General features: G+C 52.0%; 2 protein-coding genes across 5 annotated transcripts in view; both read left to right on the top strand.

The window, feature by feature from the left end:
* The window catches only part of HDLBP (high density lipoprotein binding protein), a 1,657,332-nt gene that overhangs the window by 290,003 nt on the left and 1,339,695 nt on the right, over window positions 1-27,634 (top strand). The window lies entirely within an intron of this gene.
* Window positions 323-20,312, top strand: LOC144791076 (uncharacterized). Its single transcript, XM_078665722.1, has 2 exons — window positions 323-1,975; window positions 18,963-20,312. Exons 1-2 carry the CDS (start codon window positions 854-856, stop codon window positions 19,050-19,052), a joined length of 1,212 nt encoding a protein of 403 aa, XP_078521848.1. The 5' UTR covers window positions 323-853; the 3' UTR covers window positions 19,053-20,312.

Raw genomic sequence — 27,634 nt, forward strand, 5'->3', positions numbered from 1 at the left:
CCCCGGCACCGGTGGACATTTTCGAGGGGGAAGAAGCAGACGAGCAAGAAGATCGAGAGCCGATTTCAACTCCAGCGGAGGAGATCGACTAAAACTATGACGCGGACGTCGAAGTGCTCGATACAGAAGAAGTCGTAGACTAGGTAGGAGACGACAATGAGGCCCATGGGGCCACGGAAGATAGCTCAGGCGAAGAGCTATGCCCCGTTCTAACAATCACTAAGGCTCAGGTCGAGGGATCGCCACATGGCCTTACCCAAGATCTTACACCTGGATCCACGGCCTCGCCTACGGGCCCGGCTACGGACGCTTCGACGGAGCCGCCATTGGTGAACCCGAAACCGAAAGTGAAAGCTTCGGTGTCGGCGAAAACGAAAGTGATAGAGACGCCGTCGAAACAGAAGACGTCTGTCGATCTGGTCGTCTTCCGACATGTCGGGGCAGCCGAAATCGAAGAAGGTTGTCGATCCGGCGAAGTCGCTCAAGGGCGTCGAGCCTCAAATCGATCAAGGGCGTCGAGCCGAAGACTGGGGCACCGAAACCAATTGTCAAGGCTGCCGACCAGACACCGTCGGCGCCAAAGGCCGTCGTCGCGGAAGGAGGACACGGCACTCCAAAAGCGGCTGATCCTGCACCTCGGCCGGAGAAAGCCAAGGGTTCGGCACTCGAGTCTGCACATGCTGGTAGACCGAGAACGTCTGTCTGGTCGTCGAAACCGTCCACATCCTTCACAAAGCAGGTGTCGGACTCCTTGCAACGCATCAGGAACAAGGCTTCCGCGGTCGATCCGAAGGATGCTTCCGCCCCGAAGCCAGCTGCCAAAACGCCGAAGTCTTCGGCGCCAATCCAGTTCATGCTGCCGCTGAAGGCGTTCGCACCCAGGTCGGTCGACAACATGCCCGTGAAGGGGTCTACGGGGTCGAAGCCTCCTCAGCCACTTGTGAGCTCGAAGCATCGACAACCCCTGATGGAGGAGCAGTCTGAACACTTTATCGACGCCGACACCGGTAAACTTACCCTCTACAAGAGAAAGATCAAGCAGGCACAGCCTATGGAGTCCTACACGATTCCTTTGAAGCGCAAGAAGCCTTCTACGGATTCCCCAGTTCTGGTTGAGCTTATTAATCCACGGCCACGAACCATTGCTCCACCCTCACCCACTTATTCAGATGTGGAGGCTGGGAAAGGGGACGATGAGTACAACTTCCCTGCCGACACTGATCCTGAGGATCACCAGGACTCATGGGCAGATGCAGTGGATCAGCAAACTGCCCCGGACACTCGGGTGTACAATGTCAAGACCTCTCCTACTGAGGATTCTGCAGCATTTAATGCTCTAATTGAGAGGGCGGCTAAAAATCACGACGTCCAGCTGCATGCTGACCCTGTTGAAGTGGACTTCCTGTTTGATACCTTTTCCACCTCTGCAAAGACTGTCAAGACTCTGCCAATGTTAAAGGGGGTTCTGAAACATGCTGCAGACATTTTTAAAGAACCCACACGTGCCAGGGTTATCAACCCCAGGATTGAAAAAAAGTATAGACCGGCACCTGGCGACCCTACCTACATCAAGGGCCAGTCGCCGTTGGACTCTCTGGTTGTTTCTAATGCCCGCAAGAGGGCAAATTCACAAACCACTGGTGATGCTCCTCCCCCTGACAAGGAATCTAAAGTGCTAGAAGCATCAGGGAAGAGGGTGGCGGCTCAAGCGGCCAATATCTGGCGCATTTCAAACACTCAGGCACTCTTGGCCAGATATGACCGGGCACACTACGATACACTAGAGACCCTGTTACAACACTTGCCAGATCAGTATAAAGAGGCAGCGGAGATGCTCATTCAGGAAGGGAAGCTCATCTCAAATGCTTCTATTAAATGTGCACTGGACGCATCGGACACCGCGGCCAGAGCCATTAACACAAGTGTGATGTTGCGACATCAGGCCTGGCTCCGAATCTCCGGGTTCAAACCAGAGGTTCGAGGCATGTGGGCTGCTAAATTCATATCTTAGCATTAGATCGCCGCCTAGTGTTGGGCTCGGATGATTGCACATTGTTGTCCTGGAAGAGTCTTCGAAGTATCCTGAGATAGGTGGCTCCTCCCCTGGACTACAGTGCGCATGGGCATCGGCTCCATCCCCAGATTGTTTTTTTCCGCCATTGGGTTCGGATGTGGTCTCGACGTCTTACTGTCGGAACCAAGTAAAACTACCTTTTAGCGGCCAAAAGGCCTCGATTTTCTTGCGTCGGTATTGTCTGCGCACGGTCTCGAGTCTTCCGTCTCTTGGAGCCGGAATAAGCGGAGTTTTCTTCGCTCTCTGAACTTTGAGGCCTTCTCATCGCGACACGACTGCAAGCCTTTACGGACATGGAGCGGAGCCCGTTTAAGTACTGCCCGCTCTGTGGGTCCAAGTACCCACACATCGATCTACACCCCGTGTGTAACAAGTGCCTTTCGCCGGACCACGACGACGGCAAGTGCAAGGCCTGTGCACAGTTCCGCTCCAAGAAAACTCTCAAGCTTCGGCGCGCGGTGCGCTTGGAAGCTAGGCAAGCGGCCCCGGATCCGGAGAACATCTTCGGCGACCAGGAAGAAGAGGTCCAGGGTCACCATCTACAAATCTCCCCATCACAGACGGAGGTCGAGGCGGATCCGGGAGACGACGACGGAGTCGCGGGTCAAGTCCTCGAATACGTCGAAGAGGTAGGAGACGACGATGAGATTTATGGGGCCGCGGCAGACAGCTCGGGGGACGAGCTCTGCCCTGAAGGTTACGAAGATGCCGACCGGGACACGGGATCGCCTGTCGGCCTTACCCAGGACCCGTTGCCGCAAGCCACAGCCCCGCCTTCAGGCCCGGCTACGGACTCACTTGCTGGGCACGCTGTTTCGAAACCGAAACTGACACCATCGGGGTCGTCAACACCCAAAATGGCCGACCCGAAATCGAAACTGAAACCTAAGGACTCGAGTGTCCCTAAGATGGCTGCCGTGCCAGTGAAGAAATCGGTGCCCGTCACCCCATCGGCTCCGTCGACCTCCGGTCCGCAGAAGCCGAGGAAGTCTGTCGATTCCGATGCTCCAAAATCGAAACCGACGCCCGAGGAAGGGGCCTCCAAGAAAGATGGTCGGCACGGATCAGCGGCTACGGCGCCGTCCAAGCCCGCCAAGGTCGGCTCCAAAGAGGCTACGCACAAGAAGTCTGCGCCCCGGCCTCAAGAATCGGAGGTGCCGAAGACGGTTTCCGCGCCCAAAACGCACAAGGACCACGAAGAAGTCGGATCCGAGGGACCGCTCAAAGCATCCTTGTCGGCGACGAAACCCACTGGCAGTGTACCGTCCCCCATTGCGGAGTCACTGCAGAGAATCAGGGAGAAAGCCTTTGCTCCATCGGCTCCGATGCCATCACCGCAGCCGCGAAAGGACACTCCGGCAAAGCCTTCTGGAAAACTCCTCTTTCTCTTGCCACCTAAGGAGGCGCCGAAAGCGTTTTCGACGAAATCGGCTCCGAAACAGGGTTCCTCGCTGGCTGACCCTCTTCCACGTCGTGTACTCGAATCGGAAGACGATTCAGAGCAGTTCATCGATGCTGCCACCGGCAAGCTGACACTCTATAAAAGGAAGATCACTTCTGAGCCGGTGGACTCCTACATCATCCCACTGAAGAAAAAGAGGGTGCCCCTTGACGCCTCAGGCCTCACGGAACCGATCCAGCCTCCTCCAAGACGGAGCCCCACTCCCTCCCCAGAACACTCTGTGGGTGAGGGGTATGATGAGGATGAGCAGTACAATTTCCCTATCGATGAACCTGATGTACAACCGGATTCATACGATGACACTGGTGACCAGAACACCCAAGGTGTGGGCCAAGACCCGCAGACCTTTAATGCACGTGCATCCCCGACTGAGGACTCAGCAGGATTTCATGCACTAATTGAAAGGGCGGCGGCCAATCATGATGTGGACATGCATGCCGACCCGGTTGAGGAAGACTTCCTTTTCGACACCTTTGCAATATCTGAAAGGACAGTAAAAACACTTCCTATGCTGAAAGGTGTCCTCAAACATGCTGGGGACATTTTTAAGGAGCCTACGAGGGCGAGAGTGGTCAACCCTCGCATTGAAAAGAAGTACAGGCCTGCACCTGCGGACCCCGCCTACATCCGGGGACAATTGCCACTGGACTCTCTTGTGGTTGCCAATGCCAGGAAACGTGCCAACTCCCAGACAACGGGTGAAGCTCCTCCCCCGGATAAGGAGTCCAAAGTGCTAGAGGCAGGAGGCAAGAGAGTAGCTGCACAGGCAGCAAACTTTTGGCGCATCGCCAATACACAGGCGCTCCTGGCGCGTTACGATAGGGCGCACTACGACACCCTAGAACAGGTTATACAACACCTGCCCCCACAGTTCCAAGAAGGCACCAAGATGCTTATTGAGGAAGGAAAGCTAATATCAAACGCAGCCATCAAGTGTGCACTTGACGCTGCGGACACAGCTGCTAGGGCTATCAACACTAGCGTTATGCTGAGAAGACAAGCGTGGCTCCGCATCTCAGGGTTTAAGCAGGATATTCAGACAACAATTCTTAATCAGCCAGTCAATCCTGATAGTCTGTTTGGTCCGGATGTTGACACCACCCTAGAGAAAATAAAGAAAGACACAGAAACTGCTAAGTCTATGGGGGCCCTACAGTCCCAACAGTTTCGTGGCAGCAATTTTCGTCGCTCAGGTGCACGTGGCGTCACCAGAGGACAAATGGGTCAACAATCCCAGTTCTCCAAAGGTGGGGCGCAATCCTCGTTCACTAAACAGAACAAGGGAGGTTACAGGAATAACAGCAACAGAGGTCGCGGCAGAGGAAACAACAGCTCCCGCACCTCTACTCCAAGCAAACAGTGACTCTCTGTCACTGCCCCCCGACCACCTAACACCTGTCGGGGGGAGACTGCAGCAGTTCCTGCCCGTCTGGAGAAACATCACCACAGACAGGTGGGTGCGACAACTAGTCCAGTATGGTTATTGCCTAGAGTTGAAATCCACTCCACCCAACATCCCACCAAGGCAAAGGCCTATGTCCGCAGAGCACTTGCACTTATTGCAGCAGGAAGTGGTGGCGATGCTGCAAAAAGGCGCAATCGAGCTCGTGCCGGTGGGGGAGGAAGGCACAGGGGTATATTCCCTGTACTTCCTTATTCCAAAGAAGGACGGTTCTCTCAGGCCCATTCTCGATCTACGTCCCCTCAACCTGTACATACTATCGGAACATTTCCACATGCTTACACTGCAGCAGATTCTTCCCTTGCTAAACCAGGGAGACTTCTTAGCAACCTTAGATCTCAAGGATGCTTATTTCCACATTCCACTACACCCGTCACACAGGAAATACCTCAGGTTCACTATTCAAGGCAGGCACTACCAGTTCAAAGTCCTACCCTTCGGAGTCACAACAGCCCCGAGGGTGTTCACCAAGTGTCTAGCGACAGTGGCGGCGCACCTCAGGAGGCAGAATATCCATGTCTACCCCTACCTAGACGACTGGCTCGTACAAGCCAAGTCACAGCAACAGTGCGCCGCAGACATGTCGACTACAATTCGCCTGCTTCACGATCTGGGTTTCTCCCTGAACTACCCAAAATCGCATCTTCAGCCGGCACATGTCCGGCAGTTCCTGGGTGCTACGATCAACACCCTGACAGCCATGGCTCAGCCAAACCAAGTCAGAATCGACAGCATTCAGTCGCTGATCCAACGATTCAGACCACGACACTCCCTGCCAGCGAGAGTGTTCATGCAGTTGATAGGCATGATGGCCTCCTGCATCTTCATAGTCCCTCACGCACGGTTGCATATGCGCCCGCTCCAGGAGTGCTTAGCGAATCAGTGGACACAGGCTCGTGGGCAATTGACAGACCTAGTGTTGGTTACCAGTCGGGCATACGACTCTCTGCATTGGTGGACTCCACACAACCTTTGCAAGGGCCGACTGTTCCAAGAGCCTGTGCCGCAGATTGTCCTGACAACGGACGCATCTCTCCAGGGATGGGGAGCTCATGTGCTCACTTACACAGTGCAGGGACTATGGACGACGCAGCAACAGAAGATGCACATCAACTATCTGGAACTGATGGCAATCTTCATGGCGCTCAAGTCCTTCAATGTACATCTGAGCAACAAGGTCGTGCTAGTCCGGACGGACAACATGACCGCGATGTACTACATTCAAAAGCAGGGAGGCACCCACTCGCCACAGCTGTCTCATCTGGCTCAGAGCATGTGGAAGTGGGCCATTCAGAGGAACATTTTCCTCATGGCAGAACACCTCCCAGGAAAGGACAATCAGATGGCGGATCTGCTCAGCAGATACAGCCATCAGATGCACGAGTGGGAGATACACCCTTCTGTTCTCCACCCGTACTTCCAGCCGTGGGGTCATCCGGAGATAGACCTGTTTGCCACAAAGGAGAACGCAAAATGCCGACTCTTTGCCGCCAGGTTCCCTCACCCACAGTCGCAGGGGAATGCGATATGGATGAACTGGTCAGGCAAATTTGCGTACGCTTTTCCGCCAGCCCCTCTAATACCGCTGGTCGCAAGAAAGCTAAGGCAGCACTCCATGACTCTCATCCTGGTTGCTCCAACGTGGGCACGCCAGGCTTGGTACACCACGTTCCTCGAACTCTCAGTGGTGCCGCATCAAAGACTGCGCCTCACGCCCAGTCTTTTGACGCAGAACCATGGAGACATTCAGCATCCAGATCCACAACAGCTCAACCTGGCGATCTGGCTCCTGAAGTCCTAGAGTTTGGATACCTTAACCTATGTAGGAGAGTAGGGTCTGCAATCCTATGATCACCCAGATTTTTGCTTTTTGCTGCACTGGTTTACGACTTTCCCTGGCTGTGGGCCTGCTAATCAGACCCACAGCCTAGCTGTTCTCTCTATCCAAATTGTACTCAGGTACTGAATTGGCACTGGGCCCTCTCCAAGTCCCTGTACCCAGGGCTGAGGTGCACCCAGAAGTCTCCCAGGGGCTGAAGCATGTATTATGCCACCCCTGGATTGACTAACTAAAACTGACACAACTGGCTGCACGACAGCTGGGGCAAGGTGGTGTACTCACCCTTTGCTTTAGATATAGTATGCCTATATCTAACCCTAAAGTGGACACACAGATCTCCTATCAGTCACTCCTATGGCAGGCCTTAACAATCCTGAAGGCAGAGTGCGTGGAATCGTGTGAGATGGTGCTCTGGCATGAGCTGAGCCTGTCTGCGGCTTTCGGGATCTATCCCTTAGCCGTTTCCATGATATCGCATACCATATACTCTTAAGTGCATTATAATCCTCGCGGTTATGTGCCAACTCTGGTATCGCTTTATCAAAACATGTCGAGTAAGGTGTCATACGAATTGGAATACTAACCCCTCGCCAATTCTGGCGACGGGGTTAGCATTCCACCCTTCTAGAGGGACACGACATGCCTGTAACCTATAACCCGGTTAAAAGTCAGACAGAGCCTTAGCATCCACAAAATGGATGCTGCCACCGAGACACAAGTCTGCCCTCCTGCTGCTGGGAGTCCTCCCAGAGCAGGAGATAAGGACAAAGGGTTTCCTGCCAGGGGCGGTGCCAGCACCGTCCCAGACAGGGTTTTGTGTATTGTAGGTAGGCAGGGCTTTAGAGGAAGGTGACTGCACGTGGCACCCCGGTGCTCACTGTGCATAGGCTGGCTGAAACCAGTTCCAGGGTCACTCCAGACCCTGTGCTGGGGAAAAGCCCGCCAAGGAAGTGGGTGTAACCACCCCCCTCCTAGTCCCACCCATAGGGCAGGACTTAGTCGCGTGCCAGCCCCTTTTTACAGGATAAAGGTAGAGACTGGCCCCCTTCCAAATCAGATCATCTTTGAATCCTGAAACTACTTTCTGCGAAAGGAACTCAAGACTTCTTCCTAAGATTTCTCCCTTGTGACTAAGGAGTAGTCACCCTGCATCCGCAGGCACCATCTAAGAACACTGCGGTCTGCTGTAAGTCCTTCCTCCGGAATCCGACTGCCCAGCTCGACGAGAACCGGCTTCCCTGGCACCTCTGACCTCTACCCACCTCTACAGCCCAGCTGAGAACCGTGGGTGCGACGAGACCTCAAGGGACCGGCCATCTGCAAGACTGCACGACTTCTTTCCAGCAAGCCCGCCGAGTAATCTACTGGTGAGTGCTTTGGGGTCCGAGAAGCCCCGACTCTGAGCAGCTCCAGCTCCGAAGTGCAGCCCCCCAGCATCTCCACGATCTGCGTGGGGCCCTTCTGCTTTCCGCTGCTCACCGCGTTGTTTGGCTACTAGCCCGTTGGCTTGTGGCCTTCCTGACGACGCCCGACGACATTTCTGCTGCTGGTCTGGTTGCTCCAGACTGGCCCTTGCTCCCTTCCAGAAGAGGAGCACCCCGGACCCTCCTGGTCCACTCAAGACGCCATTTTGAGTCCACCGCGTGGGCTTGAATTAGCCAAGGCTTGTTGCCCAATCCTGGGTAACTTCGACGCCAACGACTTCATCCTTCGTGGGACAGCTCGCACCTCCATCCTGGTCGCCGACAACGCCTCCTGGTCCGAGAGACTGCAGAGCCCAGCAGTGCCCACTCACCTGACTGCGGTGACTTCGCCCGGTGCCCTCCTGGTGCCCACTTAATCACTGGCTAGTGATTCAAGAACTTGGTCCCCTCTGCTTTCAGGTTTCTTCTTCCTTGATCCAGGCTTGGATCCATCGAACTTTCCTTCACTGGTCGCCTGCAAGCAACTTCTTCCTTCCAGGCTCCTGGTCCGGCAACGAGATCCCCGACGTCTTTTCAGACCTATGCAGCTGCAGCCCCTGGGCTAGGTAACTTCGGCACTCCGGTGTCCCAGCATAGCCTCACTATCCAAGGGTCAGGATCCACTGTCGTTTTCTTCCCACCAGGTCGGGTTCGCCCGTGAACACTAACTTTGCCTTTACTAGCCTCCATAGACTTTGTCCCGCATCCCGCGTGAGAGTGCACACTCTGCACCCGAGTCCCCTGGGCCTCCTAGTAGTAATCTAACGATTCCCTAGTCCAGTCCTAGCGATTCCAAAGCCTATTAGAACTGTTACTTACCTGCTAGTAATTCGCATTCCACTTTTAGTGTATATGGTTTTTCGTGCCCCTCGGGCATTTGTGTAACGTGCTAACTTAAAAGTATTTTCGTAAGAGTTTTGTTGTGTGCCTAGCACCCTGTCCTCATAAAGAGTACAGGGTTGTTGTGATTCTAATAAATACATTGTTTATTTTCATAACACTTGTGTGGTGTCCTTTCACTGGGTGTTCAAGGGGTAATGTGATGGTAAAACAGCTGGCTTAACACGCCCTCTAGAGTCTTAGCCTTAGACTGCTCGTATCCATGCTACTAGGATAGCTGGTCTATAAGGTTGACTTACAACCAATCATCAATAAGGGTTGTTTGGACTGATATATAGTGATCACTAGAATAGTGAGCACTGCACATCAGGCCAACTTCTCACATTGGTGAGCAGCGGTTGGGATTTGAGCTTGCTGTTGTTTTACCACACATGCCCTAAGAATATCTTGTGAAAGATCACATAAGTACTAAAGGTACATATAACTTAGCTTAGAATACTCTGAGTTCTACTGAACCAGCTGTTGTAGCTCCTAGGGCCTAGCACACCCTAAACTACAACTCTAGCAAGGGATCAGTAGGCAAACATATAGTGTAGGTAAGTGCACCACTTACACCTCACTAGAAAAGCATGTCGACTCAGGGGGACTCTACTGAGACTCCCCTGGTCAGTGTTGACCCTCCACAGGTCACTTCAAGATATGCAGCTCTCAATTTTCAGGAGATGAGGCAACTCTGTGTCTCCAGGAAACTGAAGCAGGGGTCTAACCCCACCCTTCCCTTTCTGATAGGTCTCTTAGAGACATATGATGCCAGAAAGCTCTCTCAGTTACATGAGAGCATGCCAGCCTTAGAGGGAACCTCTGGGGATCCAGACCTCCCCAACACTGATTCAGCAGTTGAGGAGGAGGATGAGGAGGTACTCTCTGGGGATGAGGTAGACAAGGGTCTTGAGGTAGTCAGAAGGCTAACTAGGACCAACTTAGACTTACTTGGGCTAGGATCTGGGGGCCCCCCAGTACTAACCCGAAGTGGGCCTAACCTTGGAGTTAGGAGAGATAGATCTCTTTCTAGGGACTCCAATAGATCTCTGCACTCTAATGCCTCTTCTCAGGGGAGAAGGAATCCTCCACAGAGGAGATTTACTTCCCCTCAGAGAAAGGAGCATGAGGCTAGGATGAGACAAGCTGAACTGAGGATTGAAAGGGAAGAAATTGCCCTGGCCAAAGAGAAGCTTGCCCTGGCAAGAGAGCAGCAGATGAGTGGGCTAGCTCCCACTGGTGGCAGCAATCTCCCAAGAGATAGAGAGAAGGGTTTAGATACTAAACACCTGACTAAAATAGTGCCCCCCTTTAAGCAAGGGGATGACATCCAGAAATGGATGGCTGCTCTGGAGAGGGCCTGCACTGTGCAGAACATTCCCCAGAGTCAGTGGGCAGCTATACTGTGGCTCTCCTTTGATGGTAAAGGTAGAGATAAGCTCCTCACTACAAGGGTGGAGGATGCTAACAATTACCAGGTCCTGAAGAATACACTGGTTGATGGGTTTGGTTTAACCACTGAGCAGTACAGGTTGCTGTTCAGAGACACCCAGAAAACTCAGTCTCAGGACTGGTCTGATTTTGTGGATTGTGCCACTAAGGCTTTGGAGGGCTGGTTGCTGGGTAGCAAGGTTACAGATTACACAGGATTGTATAATCTAATGATGAGAGAACAAATTTTAAACAATTGTCAGAACCAGTTGCTGCACCAGCACCTTGTTGATTCAGATCTGACCTCTCCCCAAGAATTGGGAAAGAAGGCAGACAAATGGGTCAGGACAAGGATCAAGCAGAACCAGAACCAGAACCAGGGTGGTCAGAAGAAAGCAGACCAGAAGGGTAATGTTAAGAATGAGCAAAATGACCAGAAGTCTTCACCAGGTCCCCAACAAACCAAAGAGGGTGGGGGTCAGGCTTCCCAGAAGAAGAAGACTCAAGAAGGCCAGTCAAAAAGGTGGTGCCAGTACTGCAAAAGTAAATCTCACTGGTTTAGTGAGTGCACCAAAAGAGGAGGACAAACTCCTGCCACTACAGCTCCTAAAGCAACTGCACCCCCTAGTACAGTCAGTAGTGGTAGTGTCACTCCCAAGGCATTAGTTGGGTTAACCTTGGGTACTGAGGGGTCTGACAACTTAGTTGGCACACTCACTCAGGCTGTCCTTGTCTGTACAGGGGATATGGATATGTCCCCTGAAATAAGTCCCAATACTTTGGGCAAATACAGGCAGACACCTTTGATTAATGGCAAAATGGCTCAGGCCTATAGGGACACTTGTGCCAGTGTCACCATGGTGACACCTAACTTTGTGGACCCTGGACAGATCATGCCAGGTACTGATTTCCTGGTGACCAATGCCAGCAATGTCACTACTAGTCATAGTGTGGCAATTGTAGCTTTCTCCTGGGGTGGAGTGAAGGGACAAAAGAAAGTTGTAGTCAGTTCAGACCTCCCAGTTGATTGTTTGTTGGGCAATGATTTGGAGTCATCACAATGGTCAGAAGTGGAGCAGAGGACTCACATGGAGATGTTAGGCTTGCCAGCACATGTGCTTGCTGTGACTAGGTCACAGGCCAGAAAATGCCCCACTGAACAGGTGCTGGATCCTGAAACTATGGACCAGACACCTTCCAAGAAGAAGAGCAGTAAGGGTAAGGCTTTGCCTTCCCCCTTGCCCCAGGTTGAGGATCAAGTCTCTGAGGAGGCTGATCTAGAAGAGCTGAGGGAAACTGAGCCTAAAGAGCTTGAACTTGATCAAGTTGAGTTTCTGGGCTCAGGGGGACCCTCCAGAGCAGACCTGGGGAAGGAACAGTTGAGCTGCCCTTCCCTTGAACCCCTCAGACAGCAGGCTGCTGCTGAGGCTGCAGGGAATGCCACAGGTGCCCACAGGGTATACTGGGAAGATGGACTCCTGTACTCTGAGTCAAGAGACCCCAAGCCTGGTGCAACCAGGAGGCTGGTCATCCCCTTGTCTCTGAGAGGTTTCCTTCTCACCTTGGCCCATGAGATTCCCCTTGCAGGTCATTTAGGTCAGACAAAGACTTGGGACAGGCTTGTCTCACACTTTCACTGGCCACATATGAATGAGAATACCAAGGAGTTTTGTCGCTCATGTGTCACTTGCCAAGCCAGTGGTAAGTCAGGTGGCACAACAAAGGCCCCCCTCATACCACTACCTGTGGTGGGGGTTCCCTTTGAAAGAGTGGGGATTGACATTGTTGGTCCAATGGAACCCCAGACAGCATCAGGACACAAGTTTATACTGGTGGTGGTGGACCATGCCACCAGGTATCCTGAGGCTATTCCCCTTAGGACCACTACAGCCCCTGTAGTGGCAAGAGCCCTAGTTGGAGTGTTCTCCAGAGTGGGTTTCCCTAAGGAGGTCGTTTCTGACCGAGGTACAAACTTCATGTCAGGATATCTGACTGCCATGTGGAAAGAGTGTGGTGTGAACTACAAGTTCACCACACCCTATCATCCACAATGCAATGGGCTTGTTGAGAGATTCAACAGGACCCTGAAAGGGATGATTCATGGACTACCTGAACCTCTTAGGAGAAGATGGGATGTTCTGATCCCCTGCCTCTTGTTTGCTTACAGAGAGGTCCCACAGAAGGGGGTTGGCTACAGCCCTTTTGAGCTTCTGTATGGGCATCCTGTAAGGGGACCCCTGTGTTTGGTGAAGGAAGGATGGGAGAGACCTCTCAAAAAGCCTGCAACCAACATAGTGGACTATGTACTTGGTCTCCGCTCCAGGATGGCTGAGTACATGGAAAAGGCATCTAAAAACCTTGAGGCCAGCCAGGAACTTCAAAAAGCTTGGCATGACCAAAAGGCTGTACTGACTGTGTACCAGCCAGGACAGAAGGTGTGGGTGCTGGAGCCAGTGGCCCCAGCAGCTCTGAAAGACAAATGGTCTGGGCCCCACACCATCATTGAGCAAAAGGGAGAGGTTACCTACTTGGTGGACCTTGGAACTCCCAGGAGCCCTCTCAGAGTGCTCCATGTTAACAGGCTCAAGGCATATGTTGACAGGAAGGACATGAGCTTGCTCATGGCCACAGATGAGGGACAGGAGGAAGAGAGTGACCCTCTCCCAGACCTGCTCACTCAGAATCCTGATGATGGGTCAGTTGATGGTGTTGTCTTTTGTGGCAGCCTCACTGAACATCAGCAACAGGATTGCAGGCAAGTTCTGCAATCCTTTCGACATATGTTCTCTCTGACACCCAGCCAAACTGATTGGTGTACCCATGATGTTGACACTGGAGACAGCCTGCCTGTCAAGAGTAAAATCTACAGGCAGCCTGATCATGTTAGAGACTGCATCAAAACTGAAGTGCAGAAAATGTTGGAACTGGGAGTCATTGAGCCCTCAGATAGCCCTTGGGCTAGCCCAGTAGTTCTAGTGCCAAAGCCTCACACCCAGGGTGGTAAGAGAGAGATGAGGTTTTGCGTAGACTACAGAGGCCTCAATGCAGTCACTAAGACTGATGCCCACCCAATACCAAGAGCAGATGAGCTTATAGATAGATTGGCTTCTGCCAACTTCTTAAGCACATTTGATTTGACAGCTGGGTATTGGCAAATCAGGTTAGCTGAGGAAGCCAAACCTAAGACAGCATTTTCTACCCCTGGAGGGCATTATCAATTTGTGGTAATGCCCTTTGGACTGAAAAATGCACCTGCCACCTTCCAAAGGTTGGTGAATCAAGTCCTCACTGGGCTGGATGACTTCTGTGCAGCTTATCTTGACGATATTGCTGTCTTTAGCTCCACCTGGGAGGATCACCTGGTCCACCTGAGGAAAGTGTTAGAGGCCCTGCAAAAGGCAGGCCTCACTATCAAGGCCACCAAGTGCCAGATAGGGCAGTCACAGGTTGTATACCTGGGCCACCTTGTAGGTGGAGGCCAGGTTCAGCCACTGGAGAGTAAGATACAGGCCATCAAGGACTGGACTCCTCCAATCACCCAGACTCAGGTTCGAGCTTTCTTGGGCCTGACTGGGTACTATAGGAAGTTTGTCAGAAATTATGGGTCCATAGTGACCCCCCTTAATGACCTGACAAGCAAAAAGATGCCAAAGAAAGTTCAGTGGACAGCAAGCTGTCAGAAAGCATTCAATGACCTAAAGCAGGCCATGTGCACAGCACCTATCCTCAAGAGTCCAGATTACTCCAAGCCATTCATTGTCCAAACAGATGCGTGGGAGCTGTTCTGTCTCAACTGAATTTTGATGGTAATGATCAGCCTATTGCTTTCATTAGTAGGAGGTTGACACCCAGAGAGAAAAATTGGTCAGCTATTGAGAGGGAGGCCTTTGCTGTGGTCTGGGCCCTGAAGAAGCTGAGGGCCTACTTGTTTGGCACTCACTTCACCATTCAGACAGACCATAAGCCCCTCTTGTGGCTAAATCAGATGAAGGGTGAAAACCCCAAACTGCTTAGGTGGTCCATTTCCCTACAGGGGATGGATTTTACAGTGGAGCATAGACCTGGGACTGATCACAGCAATGCTGATGGGCTCTCCAGGTATTTCCACTTAGAGCAAGAAGACTCACCTGGTCAAGGTTAGTTTATTGTCCCAAAGTTTGGGGGGGGGTCATGTAGGAGAGTAGGGTCTGCAATCCTATGATCACCCAGATTTTTGCTTTTTGCTGCACTGGTTTACGACTTTCCCTGGCTGTGGGCCTGCTAATCAGACCCACAGCCTAGCTGTTCTCTCTATCCAAATTGTACTCAGGTACTGAATTGGCACTGGGCCCTCTCCAAGTCCCTGTACCCAGGGCTGAGGTGCACCCAGAAGTCTCCCAGGGGCTGAAGCATGTATTATGCCACCCCTGGATTGACTAACTAAAACTGACACAACTGGCTGCACGACAGCTGGGGCAAGGTGGTGTACTCACCCTTTGCTTTAGATATAGTATGCCTATATCTAACCCTAAAGTGGACACACAGATCTCCTATCAGTCACTCCTATGGCAGGCCTTAACAATCCTGAAGGCAGAGTGCGTGGAATCGTGTGAGATGGTGCTCTGGCATGAGCTGAGCCTGTCTGCGGCTTTCGGGATCTATCCCTTAGCCGTTTCCATGATATCGCATACCATATACTCTTAAGTGCATTATAATCCTCGCGGTTATGTGCCAACTCTGGTATCGCTTTATCAAAACATGTCGAGTAAGGTGTCATACGAATTGGAATACTAACCCCTCGCCAATTCTGGCGACGGGGTTAGCATTCCACCCTTCTAGAGGGACACGACATGCCTGTAACCTATAACCCGGTTAAAAGTCAGACAGAGCCTTAGCATCCACAAAATGGATGCTGCCACCGAGACACAAGTCTGCCCTCCTGCTGCTGGGAGTCCTCCCAGAGCAGGAGATAAGGACAAAGGGTTTCCTGCCAGGGGCGGTGCCAGCACCGTCCCAGACAGGGTTTTGTGTATTGTAGGTAGGCAGGGCTTTAGAGGAAGGTGACTGCACGTGGCACCCCGGTGCTCACTGTGCATAGGCTGGCTGAAACCAGTTCCAGGGTCACTCCAGACCCTGTGCTGGGGAAAAGCCCGCCAAGGAAGTGGGTGTAACCACCCCCCTCCTAGTCCCACCCATAGGGCAGGACTTAGTCGCGTGCCAGCCCCTTTTTACAGGATAAAGGTAGAGACTGGCCCCCTTCCAAATCAGATCATCTTTGAATCCTGAAACTACTTTCTGCGAAAGGAACTCAAGACTTCTTCCTAAGATTTCTCCCTTGTGACTAAGGAGTAGTCACCCTGCATCCGCAGGCACCATCTAAGAACACTGCGGTCTGCTGTAAGTCCTTCCTCCGGAATCCGACTGCCCAGCTCGACGAGAACCGGCTTCCCTGGCACCTCTGACCTCTACCCACCTCTACAGCCCAGCTGAGAACCGTGGGTGCGACGAGACCTCAAGGGACCGGCCATCTGCAAGACTGCACGACTTCTTTCCAGCAAGCCCGCCGAGTAATCTACTGGTGAGTGCTTTGGGGTCCGAGAAGCCCCGACTCTGAGCAGCTCCAGCTCCGAAGTGCAGCCCCCCAGCATCTCCACGATCTGCGTGGGGTCCTTCTGCTTTCCGCTGCTCACCGCGTTGTTTGGCTACTAGCCCGTTGGCTTGTGGCCTTCCTGACGACGCCCGACGACATTTCTGCTGCTGGTCTGGTTGCTCCAGACTGGCCCTTGCTCCCTTCCAGAAGAGGAGCACCCTGGACCCTCCTGGTCCACTCAAGACGCCATTTTGAGTCCACCGCGTGGGCTTGAATTAGCCAAGGCTTGTTGCCCAATCCTGGGTAACTTCGACGCCAACGACTTCATCCTTCGTGGGACAGCTCGCACCTCCATCCTGGTCGCCGACAACGCCTCCTGGTCCGAGAGACTGCAGAGCCCAGCAGTGCCCACTCACCTGACTGCGGTGACTTCGCCCGGTGCCCTCCTGGTGCCCACTTAATCACTGGCTAGTGATTCAAGAACTTGGTCCCCTCTGCTTTCAGGTTTCTTCTTCCTTGATCCAGGCTTGGATCCATCGAACTTTCCTTCACTGGTCGCCTGCAAGCAACTTCTTCCTTCCAGGCTCCTGGTCCGGCAACGAGATCCCCGACGTCTTTTCAGACCTATGCAGCTGCAGCCCCTGGGCTAGGTAACTTCGGCACTCCGGTGTCCCAGCATAGCCTCACTATCCAAGGGTCAGGATCCACTGTCATTTTCTTCCCACCAGGTCGGGTTCGCCCGTGAACACTAACTTTGCCTTTACTAGCCTCCATAGACTTTGTCCCGCATCCCGCGTGAGAGTGCACACTCTGCACCCGAGTCCCCTGGGCCTCCTAGTAGTAATCTAACGATTCCCTAGTCCAGTCCTAGCGATTCCAAAGCCTATTAGAACTGTTACTTACCTGCTAGTAATTCGCATTCCACTTTTAGTGTATATGGTTTTTCGTGCCCCTCGGGCATTTGTGTAACGTGCTAACTTAAAAGTATTTTCGTAAGAGTTTTGTTGTGTGCCTAGCACCCTGTCCTCATAAAGAGTACAGGGTTGTTGTGATTCTAATAAATACATTGTTTATTTTCATAACACTTGTGTGGTGTCCTTTCACTGGGTGTTCAAGGGGTAATGTGATTGTAAAACAGCTGGCTTAACACGCCCTCTAGAGTCTTAGCCTTAGACTGCTCGTATCCATGCTACTAGGATAGCTGGTCTATAAGGTTGACTTACAACCAATCATCAATAAGGGTTGTTTGGACTGATATATAGTGATCACTAGAATAGTGAGCACTGCACATCAGGCCAACTTCTCACAACCTACCTCCAGAATGCATGAGTATCATCAAGGAGGCGAGGAAACCAACTACTAGAGCATGCTATGCTGCTAAGTGGAAGCGTTTTGTCATCTACTGTACGTCCAATGACATCAACCCACTAGATGCATCTATCCCCAACATCATCTGCTATCTGTTACATCTCTACAAGTGCAATCTGGCGTACACTTCCATTAGGATACATCTATCAGCCATAGCGGCTTATCTTCAGAACAGGCAGCACCTCTCTGTCTTCAGAGTGCCCGCCATTAAAGCCTTCCTTGAAGGTCTGAAGAGAGTCATTCCCCCAAGGACACCACCAGCTCCGGTGTGGAACCTCAACGTCGTTCTCACCAGACTGATGGGACCACCATTTGAGCCACTGCACTCGTGTGAGCTCCAATTCCTTACGTGGAAAGTGGCTTTTCTTATAGCTATTACGTCTCTGAGGCGTGTCAGTGAGCTGCAAGCGCTCACAATACAAGAGCCATTCATTCAAATTCACCCAAATAGGGTAGTGCTACGCACTAACCCTAAATTCCTTCCTAAGGTGGTGTCACAGTTTCATCTAAATCAGACCATTGACTTACCAGCATTCTTTCAAAACCCGCAAACGGTGGCGGAAAGGATGCTCCATACCTTAGATGTACGAAGGGCGTTGATGTACTACATAGACAGGACACAACACTTTCGAAAGACAAAGCAACTCTTTGTTGCCTTCGCACCACAACACAAAGGCAACCCAATCTCCAAGGCAGGGATAGCCAGGTGGATTGTTAAGTGCATCCAGATATGTTATCAGAAAGCGAAGCGCACTTTAACAATACCCCCCAGGGCGCACTCCACACGCAAACTGGGGGCATCCATGGCTTTCCTGGGGAACATTCCTTTGGAGGACATTTGCAGAGCAGCCACGTGGGTCACACCACACACCTTCACAAAACACTACTGTGTTGATGTGCATTCCAAACAGCAAGCTGCTGTAGGACAGGCTGTTCTCAAAACACTTTTTCAGGTTTCTGCAGCTGGCACGGGCAACCGCCGCTGATGGAGGGGCTGCTATGTATTCTATGCTAAGATATGAATTTAGCAGCCCACATGCCTCGAACTGAATATGCTACTTACCAGTATGCATCTGTTCTTGGCATGTAGGGCTGCTAACATTCATATCGCCCGCCCTCCTCCCCGGTGCCTGTCGCAGCTGCAGATATACTATTGTATTTATTCATTAGCATGGACATCCTTTACACTTTCACTCCATCTTCTGCCACAATGGCGAAAAACAATCTGGGGATGGAGCCGATGCCCATGCGCACTGTAGTCCAGGGGAGGAGCCACCTATCTCAGGATACTTCGAAGACTCTTCCAGGACAACAATGTGCAATCATCCGAGCCCAACACTAGGCGGCGATCTAATGCTAAGATATGAATGTTAGCAGCCCTACATGCCAAGAACAGATGCATACTGGTAAGTAGCATATTCAATACAGACCACCATCCTCAATCAGCCTGTCAACCCTGATCGCTTATTTGGACCTGAGGTGGACACCACTCTGGAAAAAATAAAGAAAGATACCGAGACTGCAAAGTCCATGGGGGCTCTCCAGTCCCAGCAGTTCAGGGGTAGTACTTTTCGTCGCTCAAGCAATAGCGGTGTTTCCAGAGGCCAGATGTCCCAGCAAACACAGTACAATAAAGGTGGGGCGCAGACCTCTTACAACAAGCAGAGTAGAGGCGGCTATCGTGGCAACAGCACCAAGGGCAGAGGTCGTGGAAACAACAACTCCCGATCATCTGCCACCAACAAACAGTGACGCCTTGTCACTGCCCCCTGACCATACAACACCTGTCGCGGGAGACTCCAGCAGTTCCTGCCAGTCTGGAAATCCATCACCACAGACAGGTGGGTCAGAAAACTTATCCAGTGCGGTTATTGTCTGGAGTTAACGTCCACTCCACCCAACATCCCACCAAGGCACCGTCCTATGTCAACACAGCATTTGCACTTATTGCAGCAGGAGGTGCTCGTCATGCTGCAAAAAGGGGCAATAGAGCTCGTGCCGGTGGAGGACAGAGGCTCCGGAGTGTACTCCCTGTACTTCCGGATCCCGAAAAAGGAAGGGTCCCTCAGACCCATACTGGATCTCAGACCCCTAAACCAGTACATTCTCTCAGAACACTTTCACATGCTCACGCTGCAGCAGGTTCTTACGTTGCTCAATCAGGGAAACTTCCTCGCAACATTAGATCTCAAGGGTGCATATTTTCACATTCCACTACATCCGTCACACAGAAAATACCTCAGATTCACCATTCAGGATCAGCATTATCAATTCAAGGTCCTCCCTTTCGGAGTGACCTCAGCGCCCAGGGTCTTCACGAAATGCCTGGCGACAGTGGCTGCGCACCTCAGGAGGCAGAACGTTCACGTCTACCCTTATCTGGACTGGCTTGTCCAGGCAAAGTCGGCCCAGCAGTGCGCTGCCAACATGTCCCACACCATTCACCTTCTTCACAATCTGGGATACTCACTGAATTATCCAAAGTCGCACCTTCTGCCAGCCCATGTGCGGCAGTATCTGGGCGCGACAATAGATACTCTGGCAGCCACAGCTCAGCCAAATTCTGTGCGGATCAACAGCATTCAGTCGCTGATCCAGAAGTTCAGACCGCAACACTCGCTTCCTGCATGAGTGTTCATGCAGTTGATAGGCATGATGGCCTCCTGCATTTTCATAGTCCCGCATGCGAGACTACATATGCGTCCGCTTCAGGAGTGCTTAGCACCTCAGTGGAATCCGGCTCAAGGCCACATGGTCTACCCCACACATTTACTAAACACTACTGTGTAGATGTGCACTCCAAGCAGCAGGCAGCTGTAGGGCAGGCTGTTCTAAAGACACTTTTTCAGACGTCTGCAGCTGGCACAGGCGGCCACCGATAATGGAGGGTCTGCTATATATTCTATGCTATAGATATGAATTCAGCAGCCCACATGCCTCGAACTGAATATGCTACTTACCAGTATGCATCTGTTCTTGGCATGTAGGGCTGCTGACATTCATATCGCCCGCCCTCCTCCCCGGCGCCTGTAGCGGCTGCAGAATTTACACTTTCTCTTAGCATGGTCATCGCTCACACTGTTACACTCCATCTTCGCCACAATGGCTAAAAACAATCTGTGGATGGAGTCGATGCCCATGCGCACTGTATTCCAGGGGAGGAGCCACCTATCTCGTGATACTTCGAAGACTCTTCCAGGACAACAATGTGCAATCATCCGGACCCAACACTAGGCGGCGATCTATGCTATAGATATGAATGTCAGCAGTCCTACATGCCAATAACAAATGCATACTGGTAAGTAGCATATTCAATTTATTTTAAACACAACCCCTCTGGTCTCTTTATGAGGCTGGAGGTAAAAGTACAATACAAGGAACTTAATTAGCATAGATAAGTTGCACAGTATACGTTTTTCCCTAGGGGCCTCACAAACCATATACTAAAATAGTTATAAGAACCACGTATGAGATAGAAAGCAGGCCTAGGGCCTGTGGAATCGCTGGGGCTTCTAGGAACAACCAAGGGTTAGGAAGTAGGAGGCCCTCGGGAGACGCGTGCAGTGTCTAAACACAGCCGCGGGTTATGTGAGAAAGTGCCATCTTTCTTGCATTGGTATGCCCCCACTTTTTTCTGAACTGCTGATGTGCTTTGACTGAGTGTGCCCTGGGTTCCTGCCAACCAGGTACCCAGGGCCTGTGTTCCTTCCCTAAAACTGTGTTGAAACTGAAACCCAATTGGCATCTCTGGCCACCTATCAGCCCCTAGTAAATGGTACCCTAGGTACCCAGGACATGGTGACCTGAGAAGACCCCTGAGGGTTGCAGCACTTATTGGGTCACCCTCAGGGGCCCTGTACCCTGACACCCACACAGTACCTTTGCAGGCTCTGTGTCTAAGTACAGAACTAAACAAAGAGTCGACATGGCACACATCCCTGCGTGCCATGCCCACAGAACCCACTACTTTGGCATACTTCAGTCATCCCTCTAGCTGGGTGCCCTATGCCAGAGGTGTGGGCACAGGTGCATGAGCCCTGTGCCCCTACAGTACCCAGGGCCATTCCTGGGCACTAAGTGCAGTGATGCCATTATGAGTATATGTTGCTGGGAGGTTGTCATTACGAACTCCACAGCACCATAATGGCTACACTGAAGACTGACATGTTTGTTACCAAACTATTCAGCACATTAAACCTGCACTGATGCCAGTGTGGGATTTAATGTAAAGTGCACCAGAGGGCATCTTAAAGGTGTCCCCTGAAAACCTAACCTACAATCCACATCTGGGCTGAGTGGCTGCAGAGGCTGCCACAAGCTGATACGTTGCTGGACCCCTGGGTGGAAAGCCCCCCACCCTCCTGGGCCTGAAACAATGCAAATCCTGGGCGAGGTGCTAGGTCTCCTCCCCCAGGATGGGCAGGGGGAAGCTTCAAAGGCATGCCGCCTCTGTGAGCTTCTCCAGACCATTTGCTGTACCCAGCAACTGGCCCCCACCAGTCCTGACCCCCACTTGGGCGGGAAGACTGGCGGGAAAAACTACATCAGGAAGGGGGGTGTGCCAACCCCACCTCTGGTGGGGAAGACGAGGTGAAGCACGACCTCGGGCTCCGGCCATCTTGAAGATGGGGAGCCCTGCCCAATCACAGTTAGGCTCCTACCCCCCTCCCACAGGAGAGGAGCAGGCTCCCTGCCCTTGCCCTACTTGAAATGCCCCTAAATTCAGTATTTAGGGGCTCCCTGAACCTTCCTTCCTTCCTCAGATCTCGATACAAAAAGAAGATCAAGAGGAAGAAGACAGCTGCTAACAGGAGGACCACAACTGACTTGGCCCAAGCCCTACCGGTCTGTCGATCCTGGAACCTGCTCCTGCCTAAACCCCGGTGACTCCAGCATACAGCAACCTTGGGACACCCAGAAGACCTGCTTTCCTTGACCCTCTTAAAGACTGGGACTCATCAGCAGAGGCTCTGCTGCAACAACACCCCTGGTGCCCGCCAGGAAGCTCCGGACCAGCTCATTCTGCACCCGCCGAGCCCGGCCTGTGCCCTAGTGAACTAAGACCACGAGGACGTCCCCCCGGCGACTGGGACCCGAAGTCCAGTGCCCAATGACCCTCCTCGACGAACCAGACGACGCCTGCAGACTCAGAACCAGGGGCCCCTCCAACCACCTGAGGGTAAGCTTTCCAGACACCTAAAGACACCTCTGCACCCGGCGCCCTACAGCCCCCTGTGCCTTCCTTTGGGGTACCTACCTGTGCTCCAATATCCCAACTAAACTCTCGAAGTGGTGGTCGCCCCTGAAGAGTCTCCGTCCCTGAGCCTGCAGCCTTTGTTCGTTTGTGACCTTTCCCATTGAATAACATTGAGTGCCCGATGGCTCATAAGCACCCTGCACTCAGCCGCCTGAGTGCCGCTGGCCATGCCACCTTTGCCCTATCCTACTTCCCCATTTGTCCTGAGCAAGTAACCAGGAGCCCCGCTCCCACAGCCGCGTGGCCTGCTAGCCAGCAGCCACCAACCGGAGGCCCCCTGCCCCCCACTGGATAACATTGGGCCTAACTACCTCTGCCCCTGTGCCGCTGAGGGTGAACCAACTGTACCTACCTGACCCTGGGGGACCCCTGAGCCTATGCCCAGAACCTTAACTTCACCAGTCGAGTACTCACCTGGAAACCGGTAACTCACTTACCTGCCATTGGATAACATTGACTGGTTTGACTCGAAAAATCTTGTAAGTGTGAAGTTTTGGAAACTTAAAATATTCATATAAAATCAACCGAATTCAGAAGTACTCACCTGTGATCAGGAGAGAAGCCAGTACTGTACCTTGTAGCCCAGTACTGTACCGCAAAAGTAATCCTTACCGGGTTTACTAGTAATCTGTATTTTCTCCATAGGAACCCATTGTCTGCTTTCCTATGAAATTTCTTCTGTCTACTTTTGAAAACATGAAAAATTCTTTAAAAATCATACGAAATACTGAAACGAAATTACTTACCTGTTTTAAGTGGAGACCCCAGTACTGGACCTAGGATCCCAGTACTGGATTTCAAAAGTAACGAGAACGTACTTTACCTGCAACCTGAATTTTCTCCCGTTTGATAACATTGCCAGATTTCTTTTGAAAAGTTCTAAGTGTGAACTTTTAAAATAGCGTTATATTCCTGAAAAATCACTGCAATAACTAAAACGTTTTTACTAAATTGTTTTCAGCTTAGACCCCAGGACTGAATCTAGGATCCAGTCCTGGAACTTCCAGAATAATCTACAAAGTAATCCACTGTGTTTATATAGGAAAATCCATTGAGCTCCATGCTAATTTGTGTGTAGAATTGTGTTGCCTACTGCAACCCCTGTACCTATTGTGTTTACAAAGTTTATTGCCTTTCTGCAAAGTACTCATCTGAGACCTCTCATATTGTTAACAGTATATTTTTTTATACCTGTTGGATCTAAAAATAAAACGATATCTTTGCTATAAAAACAATTGGCCTGGAGTTCAGTCCTTGAGTGTGTGAAACCTTTTGCTGACTGAGTGTGTACAACAAATGCTTTACACTGTCCTCTGGTACTGCCTTACTGCTCGACCAAGCTACCACTTTGGAGGGTAAGGTGACACCTGGCTTTAACCTCTGTTATACCTCTGGGGTTTGTGGACTCTATGCACACTGTACCTTATTCTGGTCCAGTATATATAGAGCCACTTTCTCACGTCTAGGAGCTACTATAGACCCACAAAAAGCTGTAGCATACCCAACTCCAACTAGAGTCCGGAATATACAAACCACAATGTCTTGGTTTCAGCCTCAACACTCCTTACCAGCTTGAGTGTTCATGCAGGTTCGAGGCATGTGGGCTGCTAAATTCATATCTTTTGCATTAGATCACCGCCTAGTGTTGGGTCCGGATGATCGCACATTGTTGTCCTGGAAGAGTCTTCGAAGTATCCTGAGATAGGTGGCTCCTCCCCTGGACTACAGTGCGCATGGGCATCGGCTCCATCCCCAGATTGTTTTTTTCCGCCATTGGGTTCGGATGCGGTCTCGACGTCTGTCGGAACCGAGAAAACTAGCTTCTTTAAGGCCAAAAGGCCTTCGTTTCATTACGTCGGTATTATTTGCGTACGGTCTCGAGTTCTTCCGTCTCTTTGAGTCGGAATCTGCGGAGTCGTATCACTCTTCGGACATCGAGGCCTTCTCATCGCAACACGACCACAACTTTTCAACATGGAGCGGAGCCCGTTTAAATACTGTCCCGTCTGTGGGTCCAAATACCCACATATCGACGTGCACCCGGTCTGTAACAAATGCCTCTCGCCAGACCATAACGAGGAGAACTGCATGGCCTGCTCCAGATTCAGGTCGAAGAAGACGCTCAAGCTTCGGCGCGCGGTGCGCCTTGAGGCCAGACAAGTGGCCCCGGCTCCAGATAACATCTTCGGCGACCAGGAAGAAGAGGGCCTAAGCCATCATCTTGAAATCTCACCGCCCGCGACGGAGGTCGAGGCAGATCCGGAAGACGACGGGGTCGTGGATCAAGGCCTTGAATACGTCGACGAGGTAGGGGACGTCGAAGAAGTTTATGGGGCCGCGGAAGATAGCTCAGGGGATGAGCTATGCCGCGAAAGTTACGCGGATCAGGCTCGGGTCACGGGATCGCCACTCGGCCTTACCCAAGACCCTGTACCGCAAGCCACGGCCCCGCCTTCAGGCCCGGCCACGGACATACTTGCTACGCAGCCCGTATCGAAACCGAAACTGAAACCATCGGTATCGACTGCTCCTAAAATGGCCGACCCGAAAACGAAACCGAAACTAACGGACTCGAGTGCACCTAAGATGGCGGTCGTTCAACCAAAAACACCAAAGCCTGCTACCTCATCGACTCCGTCGGCCTCCGGTCCACAGAAGTCGAAGAAAACTGTCGATTCGACAGTGCCGAAGTCGTCGGCAGAGGAGGCATCCTCTAAGAAGGACGTCCGGCACGGGTCGACCGGGACGACGCCGTCAAAGTCCGCCAAAGTCAGCGACAAGACTCCGGTACCAACTGGGACGTCGTTAGTCGGACGCGTGGTTGAGACGGAGTCTGCAAAATCACACGGATCGAAGGGCGGAGGCTCAACACATCGGTCGAAGGACTCTGTGTCTACAGCTGCAGCATCGACGTCTAAGGTTCCGAAGGGCCCACAAGACGTCGGAACCGAAGGCAAGGTGAAGGCCTCCTCGTCGGCGCCAAGTGCCGCTGTGAGTGACGCATCCCTCATCGCCACTTCACTTCAAAGAATACGGGATAAGGCTTCTGCGACGTCGGCTCCGGCGCCGTCGCACCAGAAGACGATGGACATGCCGGTAAAGCCTACTGGCAAACTTCTCTTCGTTCTGCCGCCAAAGGAGGCACCAAAGGCCTTTGCGCCAAAGACGGCGCCAAAGACATCGGACTCGTCCACGCCTGCTGGAGTATTGGGTCGACAACTCGACTCAGGAGACGACTCTGAACGTTTTATCGACGCGGACACGGGCAAGTTGACCCTTTACAAGAGGAAGATCACTTCCCAGCCAGTGGACTCCTATGTTATCCCACTTAAAAAGAAGAGGCTTGCACAGGACACTCCAGCCCTGATTGAACCTATCCAGCCTCCTCCTAGAAGGAGTTCAACACCTTCCCCTGACCACTCTGAGGGAGAGGAATATGGACAAGATGACCAGTACACTTTCCCCATCAATGAGCCCGATGCACAACAGGATTCCTATGACGACATAGGTGACCAGGGAATCCAAAATGTGGGGCAAGACCCACAGCCTTTCAGTGCACGTGCATCCCCAACAGAAGACTCTGCAGGATTTCATGCACTCATTGAGCGGGCAGCTGCTAATCATGATGTGGACATGCATGCTGACCCAGTGGAGGAAGATTTTCTGTTTGACACTTTTTCAGTCTCTGAAAGGACAGTCAAGACACTTCCTATGCTCAAAGGTGTCCTTAAGCATGCTGCGGAAATCTTCAAAGAGCCTACCAGGGCGAGGGTGGTCAATCCACGCATCGAGAAGAAATACAGACCAGCACCTGCAGACCCTGCATACATTCGGGGACAGTTGCCACTAGACTCTCTTGTGGTCGCAAATGCCCGCAAAAGGGCAAACTCCCAGACAACGGGTGAAGCTCCTCCCCCAGACAAGGAGTCTAAAGTGCTTGAGGCAGGGGGCGAAAGAGTAGCTGCGCAGGCTGCCAATTTCTGGCGTATTGTGAACACACAGGCGCTATTGGCACGTTATGATAGGGCGCATTACGACACCCTAGAGCAACTTTTACAACACCTGCCTTCGCAGTTTCAAGAGGGTACCAAACTGCTTATAGAGGAGGGTAAACTCCTCTCCAATGCAGCCATAAAGTGTGCACTTGATGCCGTGGACACAGCAGCTAGGGCTATTAACACTAGCGTCATGCTGAGACGACCAGCGTGGCTACGCATATCAGGGTTTAAACCAGGCATTCAAACGACCATACTCAATCAGCCCGTCAATCCTGATAGACTGTTTGGTCCTGATGTTGACACCACCCTCAAAGATTAAGAAAGACAACGAAACAGCTAAGTCTATGGGGGCCCTTCAGTCACAACAATTCCGGGGCAACACTTTTCGTCGCTCAGGTGCACGTGGAGTCACCCGAGGACAGATGGGTCAACAATCTCAGTTCACTAGAGGTGGAGCACAGTCCTCGTACCCCAAGCAGAATAAAGGGGGTTATCGAGGAAACGGCACCAGAGGACGTGGCAGAGGAAACAACAACTCCCATTCCTCTGCCCCAAACAAACAGTGACTCTCTGTCACTGCCCCACGACCATTTAACACCTGTCGGGGGGGAGACTCCAGCAGTTCCTGCCAGTCTGGACAAACATCACCACAGACAGGTGGGTACGACAACTTGTCCAGTACGGTTATTGTCTAGAGTTAAAGTCCACTCCACCCAACATTCCACCAAGGCAACGGCCTAAGTCCGCAGAGCACTTGCACTTATTGCAGCAAGAAGTAGTGGTGATGCTGCAAAAAGGCGCAATCGAGCTCGTGCCAGTGGAGGAGGAAGG

Source organism: Lissotriton helveticus, chromosome 11 (genome assembly GCF_964261635.1).
Source record: "Lissotriton helveticus chromosome 11, aLisHel1.1, whole genome shotgun sequence".
In the NCBI taxonomy this organism is placed as follows: Eukaryota; Metazoa; Chordata; class Amphibia; order Caudata; family Salamandridae; genus Lissotriton; species Lissotriton helveticus.

What these genes read in the sequence shown, in the direction of transcription:
- LOC144791076 (XM_078665722.1), top strand. Translation starts at nt 854, where the DNA reads ATGCTGCCGCTGAAGGCGTTCGCACCCAGGTCGGTCGACAACATGCCC. An exon ending in TCTCCGGGTTCAAACCAGAG is followed by an intron (nt 1,976 to 18,962) that starts GTTCGAGGCATG and finishes ACTGGTAAGTAG; the next exon opens with CATATTCAATACAGACCACC.